The 23,427-nt window shown below is 32.8% G+C and overlaps 1 protein-coding gene across 1 annotated transcript; it reads right to left on the bottom strand.

Annotated features, from left to right (window-relative positions):
• Nucleotides 1–51: 51 nt before the first annotated feature.
• LOC101494878 (protein HUA2-LIKE 2) lies at nucleotides 52–23,133 on the bottom strand. The gene is made up of 19 exons (XM_012713829.3): nucleotides 22,676–23,133; nucleotides 22,039–22,115; nucleotides 15,481–17,391; nucleotides 14,243–14,693; nucleotides 12,382–12,490; nucleotides 12,123–12,235; nucleotides 11,829–12,016; nucleotides 11,277–11,742; nucleotides 10,728–11,160; nucleotides 10,436–10,576; nucleotides 10,131–10,173; nucleotides 9,961–10,014; nucleotides 5,558–5,907; nucleotides 3,738–3,850; nucleotides 3,549–3,625; nucleotides 3,093–3,154; nucleotides 2,811–2,929; nucleotides 708–875; nucleotides 52–244 (listed from the first exon to the last, which is right to left on the bottom strand). The coding sequence occupies exons 1-19, from the start codon at nucleotides 22,796–22,798 to the stop codon at nucleotides 212–214; spliced, it is 5,031 nt and encodes a 1,676-aa protein (XP_012569283.1). The 5' UTR covers nucleotides 22,799–23,133; the 3' UTR covers nucleotides 52–211.
• Between the last annotated feature and the right edge of the window lie 294 nt (nucleotides 23,134–23,427).

Here is a 23,427-nt window from a genome sequence, read left to right as displayed (position 1 = left end):
TTCAAATAATACAACTCTTCTATAAACAAATAACAGCTCAAAACAGAGTAATCAAGTTTTAAGTAACGAATTATATCACAAGGACAAAAGAGGATTTTTAATACAACAGTTGAGACAAACAAAATCCTAATACCTAAACATAATAACATATCCAATAAGTAATTAATCACTAGAAGTAACATCATCTACCAAATATACATTCATTTTATTTTTAATTATTTTCCAATGCCTTCTTGATGTCATTCTGTAAAAAAGCAACAATGAAACAACTTATCAGACAATAATTTCATTTTAGAAACACAACATATGCAGCATGCATGTTTCACATTTGCATACTAAGCTAGTTTCTACTACATCTATAAGTCTCATTTCAAATTACTAAAAGGGTTCATCATTTTTTCCAAATATACTCTTAATTAATCACATATATAATGGACACATTAAATACACTACCTATTTTTCATAATATATGTGAAAAGTGTTTAAGGTGCTTATAAATAGCGACAGAGGAAGTTGCATGCCAACGCAATCACACACACATCCAGATACCACATGAGAAATAATTGCATACACATAGAGAACCATGTGAGATTGTACTCACTCCATTCATATTTTGAAATCTTTAGTGGACCCTATAACATTTAAGGCTAATATATATATATATATATATATATATATATATATAGAGAGAGAGAGAGAGAGAGTACTTCAATGGCAAGTGGTGGGGTGGTTGGACTGTAACGCTGGAGCACATTCCCTTCCCTGTCAACCAAAAACTTGGTGAAGTTCCACTTTACTCTAGACCCTAGAAATCCAGTTTTCTTTTCTTTTAGGAATTTGTACAGAGGTGCAGTGTCGGCTCCATTCACATGTATCTGCAAATAAAAAGTGGTTGCAGTACCTTTCTATTATGATTCAATCTTAAAATTTCAAATTACAACTTGTGTTGAAATATTACAGTTCGGTTTACAAGATTACCCCCGAACTAGTTGTCACTAACTATGACTCATACCCAACAATATATATGGTTAACAAGAAACATGGCAACAACAATAGATTGGAAGCTAATGGACATTGCACCCATAGCTCTCTAGAATTCATTGGAGCAAAGAAAAAAATAAAACAAAAAGAAGCACTTTTTCTCGGTGCTCATATAGATTTTATTTCAAAATTCAAAACATATCTTAAGTATGCCAAGGTAACTCACAATGACAGTATTTACTCATATTTGAGAACTAGTTTTTTCAAGTTCAATTTCCATTAGAATTGGACAGTAATTAGGATATATAACACCTAGAAAGTAGCAAGCAAAAAATCAAGGAAGTAAAATGTAAGGTTGGATAAACATGTGGGTAAAGTAAGGCATGAAGCATAGATGTCAGAATTTATTGCTTAACAAGTGCATCAGCCAATCTGTCAACAACTAACCAGCTCACTAGTAAATTAAATAGTTCAAAGTTTAACAAAAATTGATGCTCGTATAGCTGTTCTCATTTTCTTTGATGGTACAATGGTGACATGGAGGTTGGTCCAATGACCTTTTGAAAAATATCCAAATCCCTCACCATTAGAGACACTAGCTTAATCTTTAGACGATTTCACAGCTGCAATCATGAACCTAAAACAGATCTTAATTCTTAAATGAGTTAATAGTTTTCGTGTCATCATTTAGTGCATTTCAAAACTATCATATCATCAATGGATCTTATATTTTACAGTAAACTACTGAGACTAATCATCTAAGCCAACTATAATTCAATGGGGGGAATACTCACAGAACAATGACTGACAGGAAAACAATAACTACGGTCTGAACTACAAAGAGACAAAATCGCTTTTAGAATAGTTGTGTGTAACAAAGGAAGAAAATGTGATCATTGTCGAGATCTTTTTAGAAGAACATCAGCAGCACACTCTTTGAAATTTTCTTTCCAACACACTCACTCTTTTTGTAGAAATCCATGTAATAGATAATGGACCATGGTTCATTAATAGGGATCACAACAGTTTTCACTCAATAATAGAAGGTGTTGAAATGAGTGTCTTGCTATCATTTTTCACCTTTTGTGCTTGCCTAGTTGTCATATGATGATTAACCAGGGAATTTGATTTTGGAAAAGAAGGAAGAAAAAAAATACAAACACAGAAAAAGGTACACTTTCAAAAGTGAACCGAATCTTGCTTTGGAACTTTTTATGCCGCAGCTTGATAACAATTAGCAGTACACATAGCCAAACATTCTAAGATACAAGTAAGATGCAATAAACGAGAAAAGCTCAGCATCAGTGTCCCTTATTCATGGTTCCAAATTTACAAAGCAGTAATCTCTAATTCTCCATATCTTTGTCCATTTTTCAATTTTTATAATAAAGAAGTTTATCCTAATACCTAATCAAGTCATTAAAAAAAACCTGTCTTCATAGGGGTGAAATTTTCGCATGTAATAGTCCTAATTATGATTTTAATCAATATGTCCTATTATACCTGAATAACAATTTTGAAGGAACCTAAATGATTTTCGGTAGATGACATAACAAATTTACAGGAGACTTTAGTATTTAGACATAAGCAACATGAAATCTTCCAACTTAAAAAAAACGAAAAGGAAAACTGACCAACTTTAAATTACTAGACCAATTAGCATTCCATGACAAAATATAATTAGAACAACCAAACCAAAAAATCATTGTACTATTTTCTTTTCATTCATTTTGACGTTTCCGTCATTGAATAATAAGCTCAAAAACACCAAGGACATAAAACTATCAGCAAACGACCGAGATGCTTTACACAAACTATCAACACATTACCTTTCCAAAAATCGGATACTCAGCCTTATATCTTGTACAAGCAAATTGCTCAGCCTCCTGGCTATTCCCAGGCTCTTGCTTCAAAAATTGATTACATGGAAAAGCCAATATCTCAAGTCCTGAAATCAACCAACAAAAATATTCTCAACTGAATCATTTTCAGAATTTCTTTACCCCCTTTAGTTGAGTAAGTTCAAAATGATTAAGTCACAGCAAAAAACACAAATTTAGAGTTCAATACCAACATGCAAACAACAACTCATCAAGCCTTAAAAATCATACCTTTATCCTTGTATCTACCGTAAAGCTCAGTTAACTGAGTATAATTGGAATCTGTAAATCCACTGCAATTATCATCCCAATAATTTAATTAGTAAACCCCATAAACAATCAAAGTAAAAAAGACAGAAATATTGAATTTTATTGGAAAAACATGAAGAAAGTTGAATTAGAGAAACGGGAGTGAACAATTTTGAAGCGACGTTAACTACAATAATTTAACTAACTAAACCCAATTAACAATTAAAGTAGAAACAGAAAGAAAAATTGAATTTTTATGGTAAACACATGAAGAAATTTGAGTTAGAGAAAGTGGGTATGAACCATTTTGAAGAAACGTTAACTACAATAATTGAATTAACTAAAACCCATAAACAATTAAAGTAGAAACAAAATGAAAGGTTGAATTTTTATGGTAAAGACAAGAAGAAAAATGAAATAGAGAAAGTGGGTGTGAACCATTTTGAAGCAACGTTAACTACAAGAAGAACTTTTCCCTTGTAGGACCTGAGACTCACATCTCTTCCCTTTGTATCCTGTGCCAAACATGAAAAACAAAATTGTAAGTAATTTGATTTCCATGATGATCTTCAAAATTAGAATAATAAAAATGGGGTTTTTGTGGAGGGTTTGAGAAAAAGTAGGTACCTTAACTGAGAATTCATAGATGGATTTTTCACGGAACGATTGAGATTGTGATTGTGATTGAGATTGGGATTGTGAAGCACCCATTTGTTTTGGTTGGGGTTTTGTTTCCGTTCAAGATGTGGAGATTCTTATTACTCAAAATTTTCTCTGTTTCTTAAATTAGAGGAAAGACTGTGCAATATTTGGTTTCTTTTTAGTACTTTGTTGATTCATGAATTTTGTGGTTCTGTAATGGCAGATAGACATACACGTAGACAGACAACTTTCCTCTTTTTGTTGATTCAACTTGACTGACTTTCATCATTTAAAATAGTTCTTTTTTTTTCTCTCACTTAACATTATAATTTATAACTAACACAAATGTGATTTCATAATCGAATCTATGCATGACAGATGACGTCCAATCTAATATTAATATTTATATTTAAAGATAAATGTTAATATATTTAAATTTATGAAATTTAATAATTGTTTAAATTTACGAGGCTATTAACCAGCTCTTTTCTGAATAAAAAAATAAGCTAATTTTCTTTTGAGAAATTTTTGTTTTATTCTCTAAAAATAGTATACATCGTCAAATTAGTGTGTAGCTCGTATCTAATAAAATAAATTATTTTAGATTTATATATATATATATATATATATATATTCATTTTAGATTTATATATAAATTATTCTTTAAAAATAGTACGCATCTTCTAAATTTTTAATGGTTTTGTAATATTTAGAATATAATTAACAAATTTCATACAAAAATTCAAAAAAAATTAATAAACGATGAATGAAATATAATTTTTTTTAAGTTTTTTGTGCTTAATAATTTATATTTAATTTATTACTTGTTAAAAAATTTTAAATTTTTGTAAGTAAATATTTTTATAATGTTCTAAATATAATTACAAAAAATTATTCATAAAATACATAGTAGTTGGTATAAAATAAGGGACAAAAGTGAAAACAATTTTGTATACGAACTAAAAGTTGATATATTTTTTACAAGGATTAAAAATAAAATAGTTAGGTTTTATAGGGACTAAAAATATAGAGGTGTATGTGGGTTGAGTTGGGCCGATTTTGACAAAATTTGATACTCGAACTAATCAATTATCTTTGGATTGAGTTAAGTTCTAAATTCCTATTTTTTTTTATTTAACCCGACCTGATCCGATCAAGAACGCATTTTGTTGGGTTGGGTTGGCGAGTTATACATAATTAGTAATCTGTTTTTTATTTTACTGAAAAATATATCAAATGAAAATACATTTAATACTTGAATGTCTAAAAAATTATAAAATTTCATTCACATCATTCAATTCTTTAAAAAAAACCAACAATGGCTCACACAAAAAATAAATCTAACAACTTTCAAATACATAAATAAATTCAACATGTTCCAAAAGTAAATCCAAGCAATAAAATAAATTCAACATTAAATCAATAAAATATAAAAAAAATCATCAATTCTAAGCAATGTTAACTTAAAGTACAAACACTTAACAAGTTCCTCAAATTATAGAAGGGAACAATTGAGAATCTTCAAAAACAAATATCAAATAATAACAATGAGGAGATAAATAAGGAGAAATAATAAATAAATAAATAAATAAAATATACATTAAGCAAAACAATAACAAGGATCTTAAGATGTAGTACTCATTGTGTTAAGTTCAACAATAGTCACTCCAATATCAATTGAAACTAATTAATACAACTCTAACCTTGTAAATACAATACACAATCTCATTAGCACACCAAATGATTAAAAGAATAAACAAAAATAAAGGAAAATCAATTTGAAAGTTAAAATGAAATATTCGTACTTGATTCAATCTTTTGTACTTCAACCAACTCAATTGTTAAATCAATTTTCTTAGGAGATTTGATCCAATTTTGGGTACAAATCAAAACTTCAATAGTAGTGACATTTAATGAACTACGAAATGAATCGAGGATTCGAATTCCTGTACTAAACGCCGACTCAGATGATACAGTAGACATTATAATAGTCAAAATATCTCTAGCTATGCGAGAAAGAACATGATACTTATTTGTTTTTCCTTTTCGCCATTTAAGAATGTCAAATGAAGGGGAGTCATCTTCAACATCATCCTCTGAATACCTATCCAACTCACTTTTTTGCAACTCACCTTGTTTTTTGTTCATATTCAATCTAAACAAATTTTTTCAAACATCCTCATCCCCCTTTTCAATGTTAGATTGTGAGTGCATGTTGAGATTCAAGGTACTATAATCATTGGCTTCGTTAGTAATGGGATACAAAATAATATAGTGTTTAATCAATTTATGGATGAAGTTTTTTAGTTTTTCCAGTATATCATTGGACTTATCAATGCCATACGTTTTTTTAAAACAAAACTCAATATACTCAAGCTTATAACGGGGATCAAGAAAAACAACAACAAACAGAAAACAAATTTATCTCACCAGTATCTTATTATTTGTTGAATTTTACTTGCATATTTGCAGTAATCTTTTTTCAAAACCACATCCTCTTTGTCCTTCCATTTAGACCATATAAGTAGTTATCGGGTTGGGTCTATGATGAGTTCAAATTGTTAAACCTATTATCCAAACTAAATATAAGCGAGTTGGATCGAGTTAGACTCAAAAGTGACCAGATACGGGTAAAAATCGAGTTTAGTTAGATTGAGTGATCGAGTTGACGGATCGACATACATCCATGTACACCCCTAATTATCAGTGTAGTATTTGTTTTTTTGATAAATAATCATCTAGGTGTACTATGTATATGCACTCGAATTTATGCTATATTCAAAATTTATGGGTCAACTAATTTCAATATATACCTTATTTGTTTAAATTTGTGCACTATTTTAAAAAATTATATATACACACACTTTTAATCATACTATTTTGATGGTTAAATATAATAATATTTTTTTCAATGAATAATAGTACGAACTATTTTAAGAACTTGACTATTTTAATTAATTTTTAATGAAACTTTGTATAATCAGTTAGAAATAAATCAGTGGTAATTCATTTTACTTTTTAATTAGAAAATTTAATACGTTTATTTGAAAGATTAAATAGCATGTCTAATATAGATGAGTGTGACAAATTAATTGACATTCAACAATAAATGGTTATGACAATTATACTATCTCTGAAATCTATCCTATAAATAAAAATAGTAGTTGAATTTGAGGCATTTGGTAAAAAAATTAAGACTGGTATATGGATTTTGTGACTATTGTATCTATTTATATTTTATTTCAAAATAGTATAAATTAAATTATAAAATAAATTAAAAACAAATAGTATATAGAAAATATGTCAATTTGTTAAATCTAAATCATCATTTCCATCCAGAAAAGAAAGTGTAATTATAAATCTAAGTCTTTCACCTTCTCTTATTTTTATCCTCTCTTCTTATTAAAATATGAGTGGACCCTCTTTGTTCATAAACCCCTTTTTTTCATCTTCCAATTGTTGCGCTATATATGATTTATCATATAGATTACATATATATAACTATTTAAATACACTTTGAAGCCCCAATGTATACATGAACATAATGGTTTGTTGTTATGCTAAATTTAACAGATTTATATATGTATTTGTATCTACGTCTTAATCTAGCTTATTGTTGATTTTCTTTTTTGGATGTTGTAATATTATTGGAAATATTAGAATTTAGCAGATGTCTTGAATATTTTGACTATTTTATGGACAAAAAAAGATGGAGTAAAAAAGGAAAGGCAAAGGGAAAGAAGAGAGAAAAAGAGTGAAAGAGGACAATAGAATTATATCTAAAATTGCATATTCTTTCTGATAAATTGACGGATGGTTAATATTTTAGATTGAACTGACTAAGAAAGTAACATTTGAGGAGTTTTTGATAATTTTTTTTTATCCAAGAGTTAGTTTCATAAGGCATAACATTTATAGAGATGAAAATAAAGATTTATTCGATTTTTTTAAGTACTAGTTTTATTAATATATTATTTTCTTCTCACATTAAATATCACATTTATATGTTTTGCTTATTTAAAAATATTATAATAAAATAAAATACTAATTTTATTAAATTATTTATTATTAATTATTGATTTATATATTATTATTATATATATAAAGTAAAATATGCAACAAACCTTTAGAATAATATATATAAAATTAATTAAAGAGTATAATTAAAAAATAGTTAATATTACACTAAAAATTAAAAATAATATTGATTTTGAGATTTTTTAATTAACATGACACTTATTATAAGACCAACAAAGTAATATGATTTATCGTTTAATAAAAAAACTACTTCATATTAACCTATGTAATTAGATGGCTCAGAAAGAAAGAAAAAAAATCATATTATCAATAGAAATTCATTAAATAATTTTTACTACCTCTAGGCTCTAGTTTAGTTATCCACATTGGCTGAAATACCTAGTTAAAACGAATCGAAAAGTTCCACAATTTTAAATATTACTTATCAATATTTTATGACAAAATCAATATATTTGGTTATTAGTAGTATATTTCTTTTTACAAACATGATTATTGTACAAATTTACAACCAATCAAAGAATCAATTGGCCCTATTTAAACCAATCCCTTACAATCTGGAAAGCAAAAATCACGTAGATGATGATGTACATTGTTTCTCACGCTTCCCTTCACATGCTTCTTGCTGCCATCACATTTTTAATCCAACAAAGTCAGTATTGTAACAGATACATGGACCTTTTTATAACAGAGTTAAATAGAAATTCAAAAAAGACAATGGCGCTTGTTTTGAGATTTAAAGAACTTAGTTGAAAAATATTAATCATGGCGCTAAAGTTTAAAATCTCCGTACCCTTTTGTTTTCCTAAAGATTTTTGCTTGATAAATAGACAATTAAGCAAGAGCTTTAACTCTAAACGGAGATTAGACAAAGTCATTTTCTTTTACCTTAATGGTTTATTTTATGTGTTAACGTTTTATATGATTTGATATATTAGAAATAAAAAGATGCATTGTATGACTTAGGAAAGGATAGTCTAAAGTTCAATTTGTTAAAGCACTGAGTAATGAACCAATGCATACAAATTCATGCACGTACGTGTAATCCAACATTGACGATCATACCTATCAAACATCCCAAGTTAACCTTGTAGACTACATCTTGAATTCCTTCAATGATTCCACACAGTCTTGATCACTTACCTCCATCGCAATCTTCTTTCGTGAAGGCTTATCATTCGAATAGATACCATAGTGTTCAGTGACAACAGTCAATGTTGCTTTCACCACACGTCACACCTTGCTACTTTGATGGTTGCTAGCTACCTTTCTCCTCTACTCTAATAGTAATAACTATCTCATGGACACCACACGTCACTCCCTGATTGGCTCTAATGGTATATGTTATTTGGATGCTTAACTAACTTTCAGAAAAATCTACGATGTCAAATTTTCACTCTATTAAAACTTTTAATTAAGAACTTTAAACAAATCACACATTTACCCAGAATTACCCTTCCCTTTAGATTAACGAACTAGTTATTATAGAACCTAACACATGCATCCATGTCAGCTATGTCCAATGATATGGTAAAATGGATTAGAACACCTGGCATATAAAAACAAACATAACAACCAACATGGAAGATGGTCTAACTAATTAGCCAATACTCTCTACTTATACCTGTTCTGCCCTTTTCAATTGCCACTAATAATATTAACATTCCAGATCCTGCAACAACTCATAACATGCCGAGTCAATTGAATGGGTTAGGTTGTAAAGACCTTATTGTCGACTACCAAATTCCTGGGACTGTATTTATGAAGTGCATGAAAAATGCATTTCTTATGAAAAATATCATAAGCTAAAAAATATCATAAGAATATGTACCAAGAATTTAAAAATATTTAATCTAAATATATTACTTACTGCATCAAAAAAGTTATTCATCAACAAAGTCACTTTTTAGTAAATATATTTATTTTTAAATCCTTAACAAGCACTAAAAAACTTAATTAACATTTGTCCTGGATAAATAAATAAAAGCGAACAATTAAGGGGAGGATTTCAACTTCCCCGAGGGAATATTTTCCATATATCAAGAAAACAATTTCAAGAAACAGCCCCTAAAAAAAATTATAATTGGTCCAAACATCTTAAGGGCTTCCATGAAATAAATCATATAGTTGGTGACAAAAATTTTGATACATGATGACAACCTATATATGTTACAGCTCTCCGATGACTTTACAATGAATCTTCCTGCTCTGCATTCTACAGAAGACGCTGCAATAAATATATACAACAAATCTGGTAGCATATCATGACAACGTCCTGTGCAGATTCTGCAAACTCTCCAAAGATTCTTTCTAGCATGTACAGAAAGATGAAACAAATACTACCTCTCATGAACATAGACAGGGCCCACGCCAAAAAGTGAGTCATCTAACATTCAACGAGTGAAATGTGCAGTAACAACAATACTAATGGTTGAAGGATGTCAAAAGAGGCTTGCGGAAAGGCAAAAAGTATGGCAGCCTTCATTGCCGGGAAATCTCAGTTCTCCTTGGCCGCCAAAAGTTTGTGCCTGAAATGTTATTATCTTGATCATTAATATTTTAGAATAATATTGATGTCCCATAACTCAGAAAAGGAGCAAATAAAAAATCCCACGTTGATGAACATTTGTTAAGCAGAAGGTACATACCTCGATTTGCTGCTGGAATTGCATCTTCAAAGACCGGTCTAAAACGCATGGAGTCTCTGTAATTCATTGAAGGGGGAGGAAATCTCCAACCATGACCGGGTGATCTAGTTGATTCACTTGGATAACAACCATAAGGGGAACCTTCATTGGAGATATCAAGGAACATGAAGCAGAAATTCAAAAGAAAGATAATCATTAATACATTCATTCACAACCAAAGAAAAATCACGGCATGGCCACCCACCCCTTCGCCCCCAAATATCACATGCATCATCATTTATCATAATCTTACCAGAATAGGGTGTACGACTATTCCATCTCTCTCGGTATTCATATGGAGATGGTTCTAATCTCTCGTGATTGTTATAGAAGTTCTCCCTCCTCATGCTCTGCACAAAGTGATGTCTATTGGAGTATGAATGGGGTGGTGGAACCTCCCTCTGAGACTTCGGACGATGTTCTGCATGGACAAAAGAAAACTGATCCGACGGCACACGTTGTGGTGGCCGTAGTATGCCTTTGTTATGCATAGTAAAACCATCAGCACTCCTGCAATTTTCTGGTGGTCGTACAGGGAAAGTGTTGAAAGAGCAGGTAGACTCTGGTATCTGCATCTGCACGTCTCTACACTCTGAGATTTGAAACTGTACTGCATCAGTAGATCGCCTATTCCTTGGTGCAGCTAAGGGCTGAGCCATAGAATGGAATGTTTTTCCGTGCACTGTCTGTAAATATGGACCCAACCACAAGTAAAAAACAAAAAAAGAAATTATAACGAGTCGTCCCTTGCTGCTACTGGCTCAATTGAGTGAAAATTCTAAGCAGAAGTTGCGACACGTACCTGTGAATCTGTATAAACTTTTGAATCGACTGCAGTGCCATATTGATCAGAGCTAGCTGACATGAGGCGCAGTGTTGGTGGGGGTGGAGGAGGTGGAGGAGGAGGAGGTGGTGGTGGAGCAGATAATCGTGGACATGGGGAAGATGGTGCCCCGTCTTCTGGTAAACGATGAGCAAAGGACAGAGGAAGTTTCTTATCAAGCTGTGACGCGTTTCCACCATCAACATCACAAATTGGATTCAATTCAACATCAAAAGAAGGTGCCACATCTTCCATTTCAAGCTCACCATCAACATCTTCCAACACATGCCTACGTTTTTCAAATGCATGAGCCACTTCTTGAACTTTTTTTGTTCCAGAGACACACTCAGGCGCGACAGCCTCTAAGTTAACTCCATCAGAATCACTCCCTCCATCTTCAATCATACAGGGCATGCGAAATCCAGATAACTGAAAACTTGAGTTGCTGCAGGGCATAAGTGATTTAAGTACACACACTGGAAAAGTATGAGAGAATAATTAAGTCAAACTTTTAATATCAATAGTTCGAACCTTCCATATTCGTCAACAAGCATACCCTCCATTTCTCTAATAGGATCATCTAAAGCCCTTTCAGTTCTCAATGAACGCCGTGAGTAAACACCTGCAGAAGCTGAACTGCTATATGAGTTTAATTCCCGGATGTGATGGCGAATAATCTGTTCTGGTAGTATTCTTCTGTTCAACCACACCCTTAACACCTGCATAGTTTTTTTAGCAAAGGTTAACAAGAATAATGATTAAAAAAAAATGCAAGACTAAAAAAAAGCATATTTGTTTAACATTTATTTAACAGGAAATACTTGCCTTAAGACACTGCCTACGATTTTCTGGTGCAGTATTTCCAGGAGGGGCAACAGCAGACAATATGCGCGGCAGGACTGCTTGCATAGCAGATGGATAAACTCCACCAACATCTCCTGGAAAATCATATTTTCAAACATCAACAGATACTAAATGCATATATTCTTGTATTTTTTTCAACAACAACCGATACCGATTTTCATGTTCTTTCGTTTCGTTTTTGTTAGCAAGATTCACAAACAACCAAGAGATAAACAATTACCTTTCAAACCTCGAGAATATTGAGCAATAGAGTCAACAAGAAAAAACAGATCCACTCTCCGACGAAGGCTTGGCTCATTTTCCAGACTGTGGACAAGACTTTCCACCACCTAGATACACCCCCACAACCAGAACCCCCAAAAAAAATGTGTATATCGTCAAGTACATGATAAGCTTTTCAATAAGGAATAACAATTTTGTAAAGGAAATTATCACGATGTAAATTAAATGGTTTAACTTCCATCAAGGTCGTGAAGATTTAAATCAGAACATATGAGAACAAACTTCTTAGCTATACTTCAGGACAAATAAATTAAATAATGATTCCCTGATATAGAAAACAGGCATTGTATTATTGAATTGTGCGTAAGACGGGTGGGTACAAAGTGAATCTTTCAGGCCAAATAGATTACTAAAATATGAGCAAAACCCTCTCATGCATGTTATATCCCCATATAGCTACCCTAGGTAGAGGACTTACATGACTTTTGCCTTCTAGATATGTGTGGATAAACCTGGGCCTACTAGATGTGGGCTGGACCTGCTGGAATGTAACGAACCCACTCTGATTTTGATCCACAGAAGTAGTAGTAACACTATGTGAATAACACTCATTTTTTTGCACTTCTACAAGAATGCCTAAAGCTACATTGTTGATATGAGCGCATTTCTCTACAAGAATGCATTTATTTGCATTTCTCATTTATTCAGCTATAGAAGGCAATATATGAGTGAATATATTACTTGGGCTGAAGGTTTCTGGATGTTTCTAAGTTCAATATTTCCTTGTTTTGATGTGAATCCCTATTTTCCACTAAAAAATATTGAATTTAACTCTAATGTAGAAAATAATAATTAATAATATATAATAATAATAATAATAATGCTTTGAACATAAGTTCCATTGAAAAAATGAAGTGTTTATAGGTAGCGGCAATATTTTCCTATCTTTTTGGTTATAGTAGAAGCAAATGTTAATTATTTTGAGAAAGCTACAAAGATCCACGCTGGGTTAATGTACTTGCCACTGATTTGTTGGTCTTCTTGACAAAACCTAATGTTTCCTTCTAAAGAAATCTAAATTTATCTAGAATCAATATGGTTGATATCACAAGATTCCAAAAGCTAAAATTAAGATGCGTGGAGTGATAAGCTCTCTAGTATTGAGAGAAAGAATGAAAGAATCCAAATTAGGGTATTACTGCTCAACCAAGAGAAAACTCCCTTTTCACGTACAAATTCCTCAACAAACTCCCTCTGTTACCTCTTAACTGTATTTAAACCCCCCTTGTGCACCTCAGCTCCTCTCTCTTCCTAATTCACCAATCCTCCATCGAGAATATACTCTGTCACTCTCAATAAAGAGACTTGGTTCCCTTGGTCTCAACACAAACACACAAATCAAAGATTTTCTATCATCATTCTATTTACATCCTATACTTAAAAGGATATAAAAAGGTCAAGAAAATAATGCTCATCTTGAAGAACAAGGGTAAATAGGGCATCAAAGTTGTCTCGCCCCATCATTTGATGAAGCCATAGCAATCAAGTAGATAAGGTGACCACACCGAGAAGTCATGGATCAATTTAAGTTTGTTAAAATTAAGAAAAACTAACAAACTTGAAAGGTAAAACTATGAGGTCTCGAGATAGATAAATTGGATAACCTTGATTATGAAAGCTAGTTAATATAGTTCCTTTTATTTATTCCAAAAAAATCATATTGGTCCGAAAATAGTTTTTTAAGAAATCCTGAACATATTCATTTGTCATGTCATAAGTAAACTTCAAATTTAAAAGCATCCACAATATAGAGAGGCAGGGGGAAGAAAATAAGGATGAAAAAGTGACCATCACAATACCTTTGTTGCAATCCCAAACTTTGCACAGTCAATAGCTATGCGTGTGGCTCGACCTATATTTTCCTTTGTCCTTGTCAATGTCCCAACCATTGCTTCAAAGTATAACAAAGCAGCATGTCCTGCTTCAGTTGACTTTCCCACAGATCTTGATCGTTGATTTGCCACAGGCCCATCTTTCCATCCATCAATAGGACCAGACAAAGTATTCTTCTGGAGTACATCGGGGCTACAACTTCCATTTTGATGAATATTACTACTGTCTGATGTAGAAACATTGCGAACTAATGTATTTGGAGGAGAACAGTGTGGAAGGCAAACTCCCCCATTAGTCAAGGATGAGCTTGCCAGAACACCCAAAGTACACTTTTCCCCTGAACAATCATTAGGTATTAAAAGAGAAATAATATCCTCCTCCTGTCTTTTAAAGTTTATCTCTTTCACAACTTCATGCCTGAACCAAGAGAAGATACAAGAACTTTCATGAATTAAAAGAAATAATACATGGATTACTTTCATTAAGTAATTACTCTCTTTTCATTTTCAATTTGTTATCATCATTAAAAGATTGTCTAATTTAGCTTATATAAACTCCACCAAACTAGTGTCAATAGTGAAAAAATTGTGGTTTGTTTAAATTTCACTATGCTGTAGTGCCACTATTTGACAACACAGATGACCATATTGTGGATTGCGGACAATAGAGGTTTGTTCAAATTCTGCTATAAGTTCATCCTGCTATCCGACCGTTATAGTTGCTATCTGACAACACTGCACCAAACTGTAAGCATAAGTTCATCCTATCAACATCTGTACCTATCAGAGTCTAACTTGGGAAACACAACTACTTGCAGAAGTATGATTTAAATTAGGTAAGCCGTAAGCACAAGTTCGTCCTGTCAAATTGGATAATCAGCAATGCTAGATGGGGGGAAAAGACTAGTGAATAATATAGTTTTATGCACATTTGGATGAGCAATTTATAAAATCCAAAAATCTCAATCTTCGGAATAGACTGAAAATGGCTTATTTAGCACTTCACTCATGAGCTAAATTTTTTTACTTCTCTAGAAAAGTTTCCTCCTTTATAAAGAATAATAATAAAAAATAAAAGTAAATAAAAAGATAAAAAGCAGTAAAAATGTTTATATTTATTTTTCATTATCTTTACTATTTTGCTTTAATTAGAGATATAGATGGATGGAAACTAGTATTTGTCACAAGCAAAAATGTAAGCTTACATGTCATTGATTTTACTGCTACCGCCAGCTGCTCGCTTCATATCCTCACAAACAACCACCACATTCTGAGACATGTTGATACTATTTTGAGGTAACAATTCACCACTTTCATTTTGACCCGCAACGGGATCAAGACTTATTCCACCATCATCTAATGTGTCAGATGCATTTGAAGGGATCACAGGTCTAATACTTTCACCGGCCTTTGGCGGTAACAATGGACCTGATGAATCTTGATTGCTTCCAACTTTACAACATTTCACATCAACATTAGGAAAAACGTTTTCATGCATAAGACCTTCTGAGTCTATTTTAGCCGGCGCACAAACCACAGAATCACTAAGTTCTTCACCAATTTGATGTCTAGCACCTAGGATGCTATCCTTGCCAGAATCATGTTGCTGTGACTTAGTCAACTGTTTATCCTCTTCCATAGAAGACTTATCCTCTGTTGAAATCATTGGATTTGAACAGGTTGAAAAACTACACACACCGAAATTAGAACAATCAATGCCACAAGAAGCCAACGCTTTCAGTTCTAAACCATTACCTTCCTGGTTATCAATGGTCATACAAGAACATCTCTTGATTGCAGATATACCGCATCTACCACTTGATGGTATTATAGAAGGTGATGATTTGATACAAGCTCCTTCTTCGGCAACATTGGCAGACATTGCTTTTAAAGCGCGATGGATGCGTTTAGATGGCGGTAAAACAGATTCATCATCCATACAGCATCCAAATAATTGGTCTTTCTTAACTTTGGAAACCTGTGACCCATTTTCAGAACAGGGGGCTAATAACTTAGGAGAAACGTTAACCAAAGCTCCATTCAATGCTGATGAGGCTCCATCAGCAAGGCAACCATTTTCACAATTCGAGGATGTGATTATCTGCGATGGTGGGTCTATAATAACTTCCTTACAACTTTTCTCTTGTACCTGTGCAATTCTATTGTCTTCTTCCTCCATGGTTGATGAGTTAACCATTCTAACTCTGGCTCGCTTCAACAGGGGCAAGTGTTCATCTCCATCTTGGTCAGAGCATCTCTCTTTCAGATTTTCAGACATATTCTGCAAACTTTGATTGTCATTCTGAGCACCAGGATTATTAGTTTTCCTCATCCTGTTAGGTTTTCTTTTCTTTTTATCAAATACAGGCTTCTTTTCATGATCAAGGGTTTTGTTTAACTCAACTTTGTATGCAGAGCACTCAATGGTCGCAGATTGTTCAAGTTTTAAATTTGAATCTATTGCACTCCCCTCATTTAAGCTACAGGCATCAGAATTGATTGTAATAATTTCAGAACCATTTTCCTCCATGCTAACGTTAGAGGCAAATGCAGATGAATCAGTATCATTACAGCCAAAACGGTCAGGCGATTTCCTGATATGATTAATCCTTTTAATAGATTTATTCTGAATTGCATCAGCTGATATATTGACATCATTGTCACCATTATCTCTACCATCACTACTAGGTACTACAAAGTTTTGGACCTGTGATGAGCTTCTGGACCTTTTAACTGGTTCATTTCCCTGACTCACTGGCAAAAGTGATTTTACAGTCGCAACAGCATCACCAGTAGCCTCTTTAATATGAGATTCATCCCTCGGCGCAACAAATGAGTTGTCCTCAGTCACAGAATTTGATGATTTCATTTGTGAATTCCGAGTATCCACTTGACCTGAGTTGGCGCATGGGTCAAGTGAATATGCCAAATTTGCATTAGCAACTTCACCACCAGAGCTAGTTTCATCAACTTGGGTCTCTCTCTTTAACTTTTCATAACATTCAATAATCTCCTTTACTGCACGAACAAAATCAGCACCCCTTCCTTGGCGTTTGGCAAGAGACTGTTTCTTTTCTTCAGTAAATGCTTCAATGTCAGTATGATTGCAGAAAGCACTGCAGAACGAAACTCCATATGAAAACTTGCAAGCAGAATAAATTTGGGCTTGTACATGGGAAAACAACTAACTGCTAAGAGAGATTGCATATTGCATACAGTTATACAAGCTCTTAAATACAAAGGTAATTTAGCTAAAAAATAAATAATTGAACCATGAACATGCATTCAATCAAACTGTCAAATTGGGAATTCAAATTTCAAAACCTCCTTTATTATCCTTCCTTCCCAAACACGGGCAACATTAAAAAATTAAGGTTTTTGCAGTTTTACTAACTGGATTTTCCCTAAACCCGACCCAACCCGCACAGCATTAAAAATTAGGGTTTTTTTCACAAAAAACAAGCCCAGAAAGGGACATTTTTGCGGCGAATTTACTCGTGATCCAACCCCATACAATCTTACCCCAATCGCAGCACGATGCAATGATTCTGGCATGTATGATCGTGCGATTACATGATGCTACTCGCAATCTCACAATCATTGCTTCCTTCCCCTTTCAATTTGGTTTAAGTCATTTCTTCCCCATCCTCCACACAAAAATCGGATTCAACTAACACTAAGTCATATCAAACTAGAAATTCAAAATGCAAACCTTCTTTACTATTTAAACTTAGCTTCCCTTTTTAATTTGGCGTAACACCATATCCTCTCCTTCGTCCTCAGTGTAGGATTCAATCAACATTAAGTCATATGATACCTTACTGAATCATATCCAATCTTATCGCAATATCTTTGTTGAGATATTTGAAATACTCTGTTGTAAATAATACGATAATATATATCAAATTCAAATCAGCTCTATATCTATACTGTTATGACAGAGTATTTCAAATATTTCAACAATCTTCTCTGATTTGAAAAAGATTTTATCCATTTATTTTCTATTTGTTTCCATGATTGTTATCATGTTCTCTTTCCTTTTATATATTTGTTATCTATCATCAATTAGGTAGAAATCTGTCACCTAAATTGTAGTTATCAATTCTCTTTAGTTATGGGAGAATGTATGTTATATATTTTGTTTATATATAGGCAGTCTGCCGCTAATCAAATATAGAAAAGTTATTACAGAACCTTAATTTCTCATTGTGTCAGAGGTTCGAATGACTTATGGGGACTCTGATACAACTGTCCCTCCTTTCTAAAAACCCAAGACCTTTACCACCACAGCCCAATCTCTTCAAACCTTCTAAAATCAATACTCCCATTTCAGGGATGCAGAATTTGGTAGTTCTACAGCTGGATGGAAATAATGATTTACAGTGTATGAGTTTCGCGGAGGTGGCTTTGACATTGACAGGAAAGCAGAGATTAAATTTCTTTGACAATCCACCTGAGAGCAACAGTAAGAAGTACAAAATGTGGATGTTGAAGATATATTATCACAACTTGGTTGCTGAACATAATCCAGGTCGAGGTATCTCAAAATTTTATATTACTTTGAAAAAAGATTATTGAAAACCTAAGACTATAATTTAAGAGCTAATACTTTGGATACTCATAACAAACAAGTCAATCATTCTATTACATAGTATTTAAATGAAATGACCAGTTTATGGCAGGAGACGAACTTGTACCAGAAACTGAAGCATAAATCAAAAGAAGCCAATCAAGATCTTTTCAGGAGAGAGGAAAGGATCAACTTTTTAAACTCTACTAAACTAATATGGGGTTCAATCAAGTTCATGTCCAGATCCTTGGAAGGGATTTACTGCAACCCTCGGTTGGTGATCCTAGAGAATATCTCATCCCAGCCTCTAAATGCAACACTGGGTTATCACTACTGAAAAAGAGGGGAAACAACCAAAGATGATTCAAACCAAAACCAAAACCAAGTAAACCCCATAACTATGACGAGTTATGGAGTCATTGCTGCAAAAATAGGCAATCCGAAGGAAATTGAAGTTACCAGATAAAACCGAGGCAGAACGAACCTGATTTACATCCCTGGAAATAGAAGTATAAACCTTCACATTCAAGCAAACTTGATGTTCAGTCCCTCGACAAAGAAGTGATTGAGAAGCAGCAAAACTTCATTGACACTTTAACAGCCAGCTCATTCTCTTTTACTCATTCAATTAAGGGTCTAATTTACAACGCTTAATTAAGACTAAACATACGATCCCAGAGAGACTGATCATAGATTCAGGTTGAACTGACAAGATGATCCTCACCTCACACATTTTTTAAACCTATAAGCCTAGTTCTAATATTAAATCTATCTTTGTTGTTGATGGAAAGTCCATTATGGCTAACATATCTAACCAACACTCATTCTTTGCTGTTGATGGAAAGTCCATTATGGCTAACATGTCTCACCAACACTATCATTTAAAATGTTCTTCGTGTTCCAATTCCAAAATCTCTAACAATCTTCTCCCTTTACCAACTGCAAGCATTGACTGCCTAGTTATTTTAATTCTTCTTTTGTGTTTCAGGAAGAGAGGACAAGGACGACAATTGGATATGCTAAGGAGTGAAATGGATCACATTATCTTAAGAGTGCCAATAGTCTCCCTACAAAACATTATGTGCAGTGATCTTAGTCGTCTTTTCCAATCTACCCAAAATGTCTTAAAAGATGGTAGACTAGGTCATGGTCCTCACATTTTTCTTTGATAAAAATTAAAATCTATGTTTCCTGCTCTGTTTGAGGATGGTGGCTTTTTAACACTTCACACTGAATCTTTTACCCAAATTCTTAAGTACAATGTTTTCTTTTACTCATAGAAGTTTGGGGACCTAAATTTTCAAATGTTCATACAGCAAGATGGTTTATTTGTTTTATTGATGATTGTACCAAATTAACTTGGATACATCTCTTTCTACTGAACAAAAAGCAGACATGTTTCAAACCCTAAACACCATATGTCTTCTGTTGCAATCCACATATTCTGTTCTCAGGTCAAACTCAGACCCAATTACTTGACCATTACCTCTTCCATCTCCAGTGATGAACCCAAATTCAATGAACATTTTATCAGGCAGCCTCTTTGTTTCTTCATTTTCTTCTCCTTTTTGATTCTCACACTCTCTTCATTCCATTCACTTCGTCCTTTTCTGTTTTACCTAATTCACTATTTTCTGAGTCTCTTTTTTCCTTTTCCTTTTCCTTTCTCTTCCCCCTCTTTTGTTCTGTTTATCTCTCTTTATTTGTCTATTTTCTGAGTCTCCATCTATACATCAATGCTCTACATCACTCTTTATTCTGCTAGGAGTTTTTGTTCAATCTTTAAATTTGTGAATTATATGATAATTTTGGTGTATTTTAATTCTTACAATGTGTTTCTAGTTTATCGCTTTTGATTTATATTATTAGTTTTTATTTATTATACGAGTTTATTAAATATCCACCAACAACGTAAGAAAATTTGACACAGACATCCAATCATATTTTACCATGGTACCGCATCATAATAGTACTTCGTAAAATATCAGCACAAATATAGGCCAGATAGAATATGATAGGATGTCTGAGTCAAATATCAGCAAACGTATAGTTATTAAATTCTTACAATAAATTTGCAGTTGATTTGGTTGACTTCTGTGCGTCAGCTGCCATGCTTCCATCATACCCACACTTGCATTATTTTGTTACAATATATTCATGCCATAATGGGCAAGCTAAATCAAAATGCGCATGAATCGACAAACATTATCATTGTAGGTGGACTACCATTATTGAAACCAGGGGCGCATGTGGGTATGTTCCTCCAAGGGCTCCAGCCCCTGCCAGAATTTTTTATTGTTTCCACTTCTAATATTCACCAACTTATCAATAGCATGTCTTTAATACAAATACGTAATGTGACATGGTATTTATGGACTATTGGAAAGGATAATATATTACTGATGTTTATATTGTGTATGTACGGCACATTTTCATTCTATTATGTTTAATTGATATTTTGTGACAAATATGTAATCGATACTATATTATTTAATTAAATAATAACATCTAGCCCCTCCAAGATTTCAATCCTGGATTTGCCCCTGATTGAAACCATCAGTTTTCCTTGGTAAAAAAGTTATTGAAATTGACAACATACTCTCAAATTTTCCAAATATAAGTATGCAAAAGGAAAGTCCCCTTACATATGAATAATATTGATTTGACTCTTTAAAGTGAGGCATTCACTTTATGAGGAAAAAATGCTGAATTACAACTATTGAAATGGAAAATCAATATTTGAGTTAGTAATAAAATAAATGCAGCCATGTGCGTATATAACAAACTATGAAGTTGGTTAAATTCACATACTTGATTTTCTCAACAATTATAATGCCTCACATTTCCTCATCAGCAATGTGTACGGTATACATACCTTCCTAATCAAGGAGTTCTAGAAACAACAATTGTTTAGATGGAAAACTTTCCAAAAAATACCAAATCTCTGACATGTCAATTAGAATACCACGTATTCACACCACAATTTAACCCTACTATTTACTAGCCGTAATATCCACAGGCCAAAAACATGAGATTAACAATATCATATAGCTAGTGTGAGTTGTTTGACTTTGTGTGTCGTAGTTTTGACATCATGCAATGTTCATTTGATTCCCACTGTTATACAACACATTATAGCAAAGACATACTAGTGGTGAATTCAATCAAACAAGATAAGGATTTGAATACGTACATTTGTTGGGTTCCAAAGAAGTTTACAAATATTTTCTTCGGATCAGTTGAGAAACCCCATTTTTCTGGCTCACTTACCTGTCATCAGCAAAAGAATTTAATCAGCCAAATTAAATCTCTGTAAAAACAAACAAATGAAATAAAATGCATCCACAACAAACATATAAGCTATATCATAATATATTATATATATAACCATAGGAAAAAAGATACAGGGCATGGTCCCATGCTTGTTTAACCCTCTGATCTCCAAGCTGTACCTTCAGTTATCCATCACTGTTCCTAATCAAATTATGGGAAGCCTTTAGGCCCCACTGAATTCAAGCTTAACGCTCAAGCTATGCATTAAATATCACCATAAGATTATCATCTGATTAAGCCAGTATCCGTGTGACACCAAATTATGATATTTATTACAAGCTTAATTAACAGAAACCGGAAAATCAAGGTCAGACACAATAACTTTCAATTAAATAGAACAACAACAAAAAACGCTAATCAATCCAATTAACAATGAACTTTCTACATTAAACAACGGATGAAAGAAAAAAAAAATCAAAACGAAAAATAATTAATCTAAACGGCGTAATTAGACAATAAATTAAAAGTTTCAGTAAAAAATAATAAACAGCACATACAGTTGCAGGCCAAGCAGGGAATCCTTTGACTTTAGCAAGAACGAGATCGCCGACGTTCCATTGCTGGCAAACGTCAGCGGCGGCCGCTGATTTCTTGGCGCCCTTTCTACGGGAAGGCGCCATAACAGGAAGACGAAAAAAGTTGTACCGTCAAATGATAGAGAACGATTTATGCTGAATGAAAGAATTAAAATAAAAAAGTATCTCAATAATGGAACGGTATATGACGGTGCAGAATTTAGAGAGAGGATTGGAAGGCATTGAAAATTGAGGGAGAGAGTGGAGAAGTTGAAAACCCTAATTGAAGAAGAGTGTGAGTTGAAGTGAAAGAGGTTTGGGGAAGAAAAACATGATGAAGTTTAGTAGTTAGGTTCGGTGGAGAGCGGCTTAGGGTGCGCAGTGAAGCTACTACTACTCTCTCCGTGAACTGCGCCTTCTTGTTCTCGATGTTAAAAATATAAACAAAAAAAACGGCCCCTTTTATTTCATTTCTTACCTCAACACTTTTGACGTGGATTGAATGGATCCAAAAATAATATAACCTAAATTTCAGTGTTGTAAATCAAATCTAAATCAATAAATAACCTTCCTTAATTTTCATTTTTTTATATATATTTTGTCTTTTTTAATAAATAAAATATTAGTTGTCATACACTGATGTATACAAAAAATTATGATATACATCATAATTTTTTATGAAAATTATTTTAAAAATAATTATAATAAAAATTAAATATTTGTAATAATTAATT

This window comes from Cicer arietinum, chromosome 3 (genome assembly GCF_000331145.2).
Source record: "Cicer arietinum cultivar CDC Frontier isolate Library 1 chromosome 3, Cicar.CDCFrontier_v2.0, whole genome shotgun sequence".
Classification (NCBI taxonomy): Eukaryota; Viridiplantae; Streptophyta; class Magnoliopsida; order Fabales; family Fabaceae; genus Cicer; species Cicer arietinum.
The sequence above is the reverse complement of the archived record's forward strand: the minus strand, read 5'-3'. Positions and strand labels throughout refer to the sequence as shown.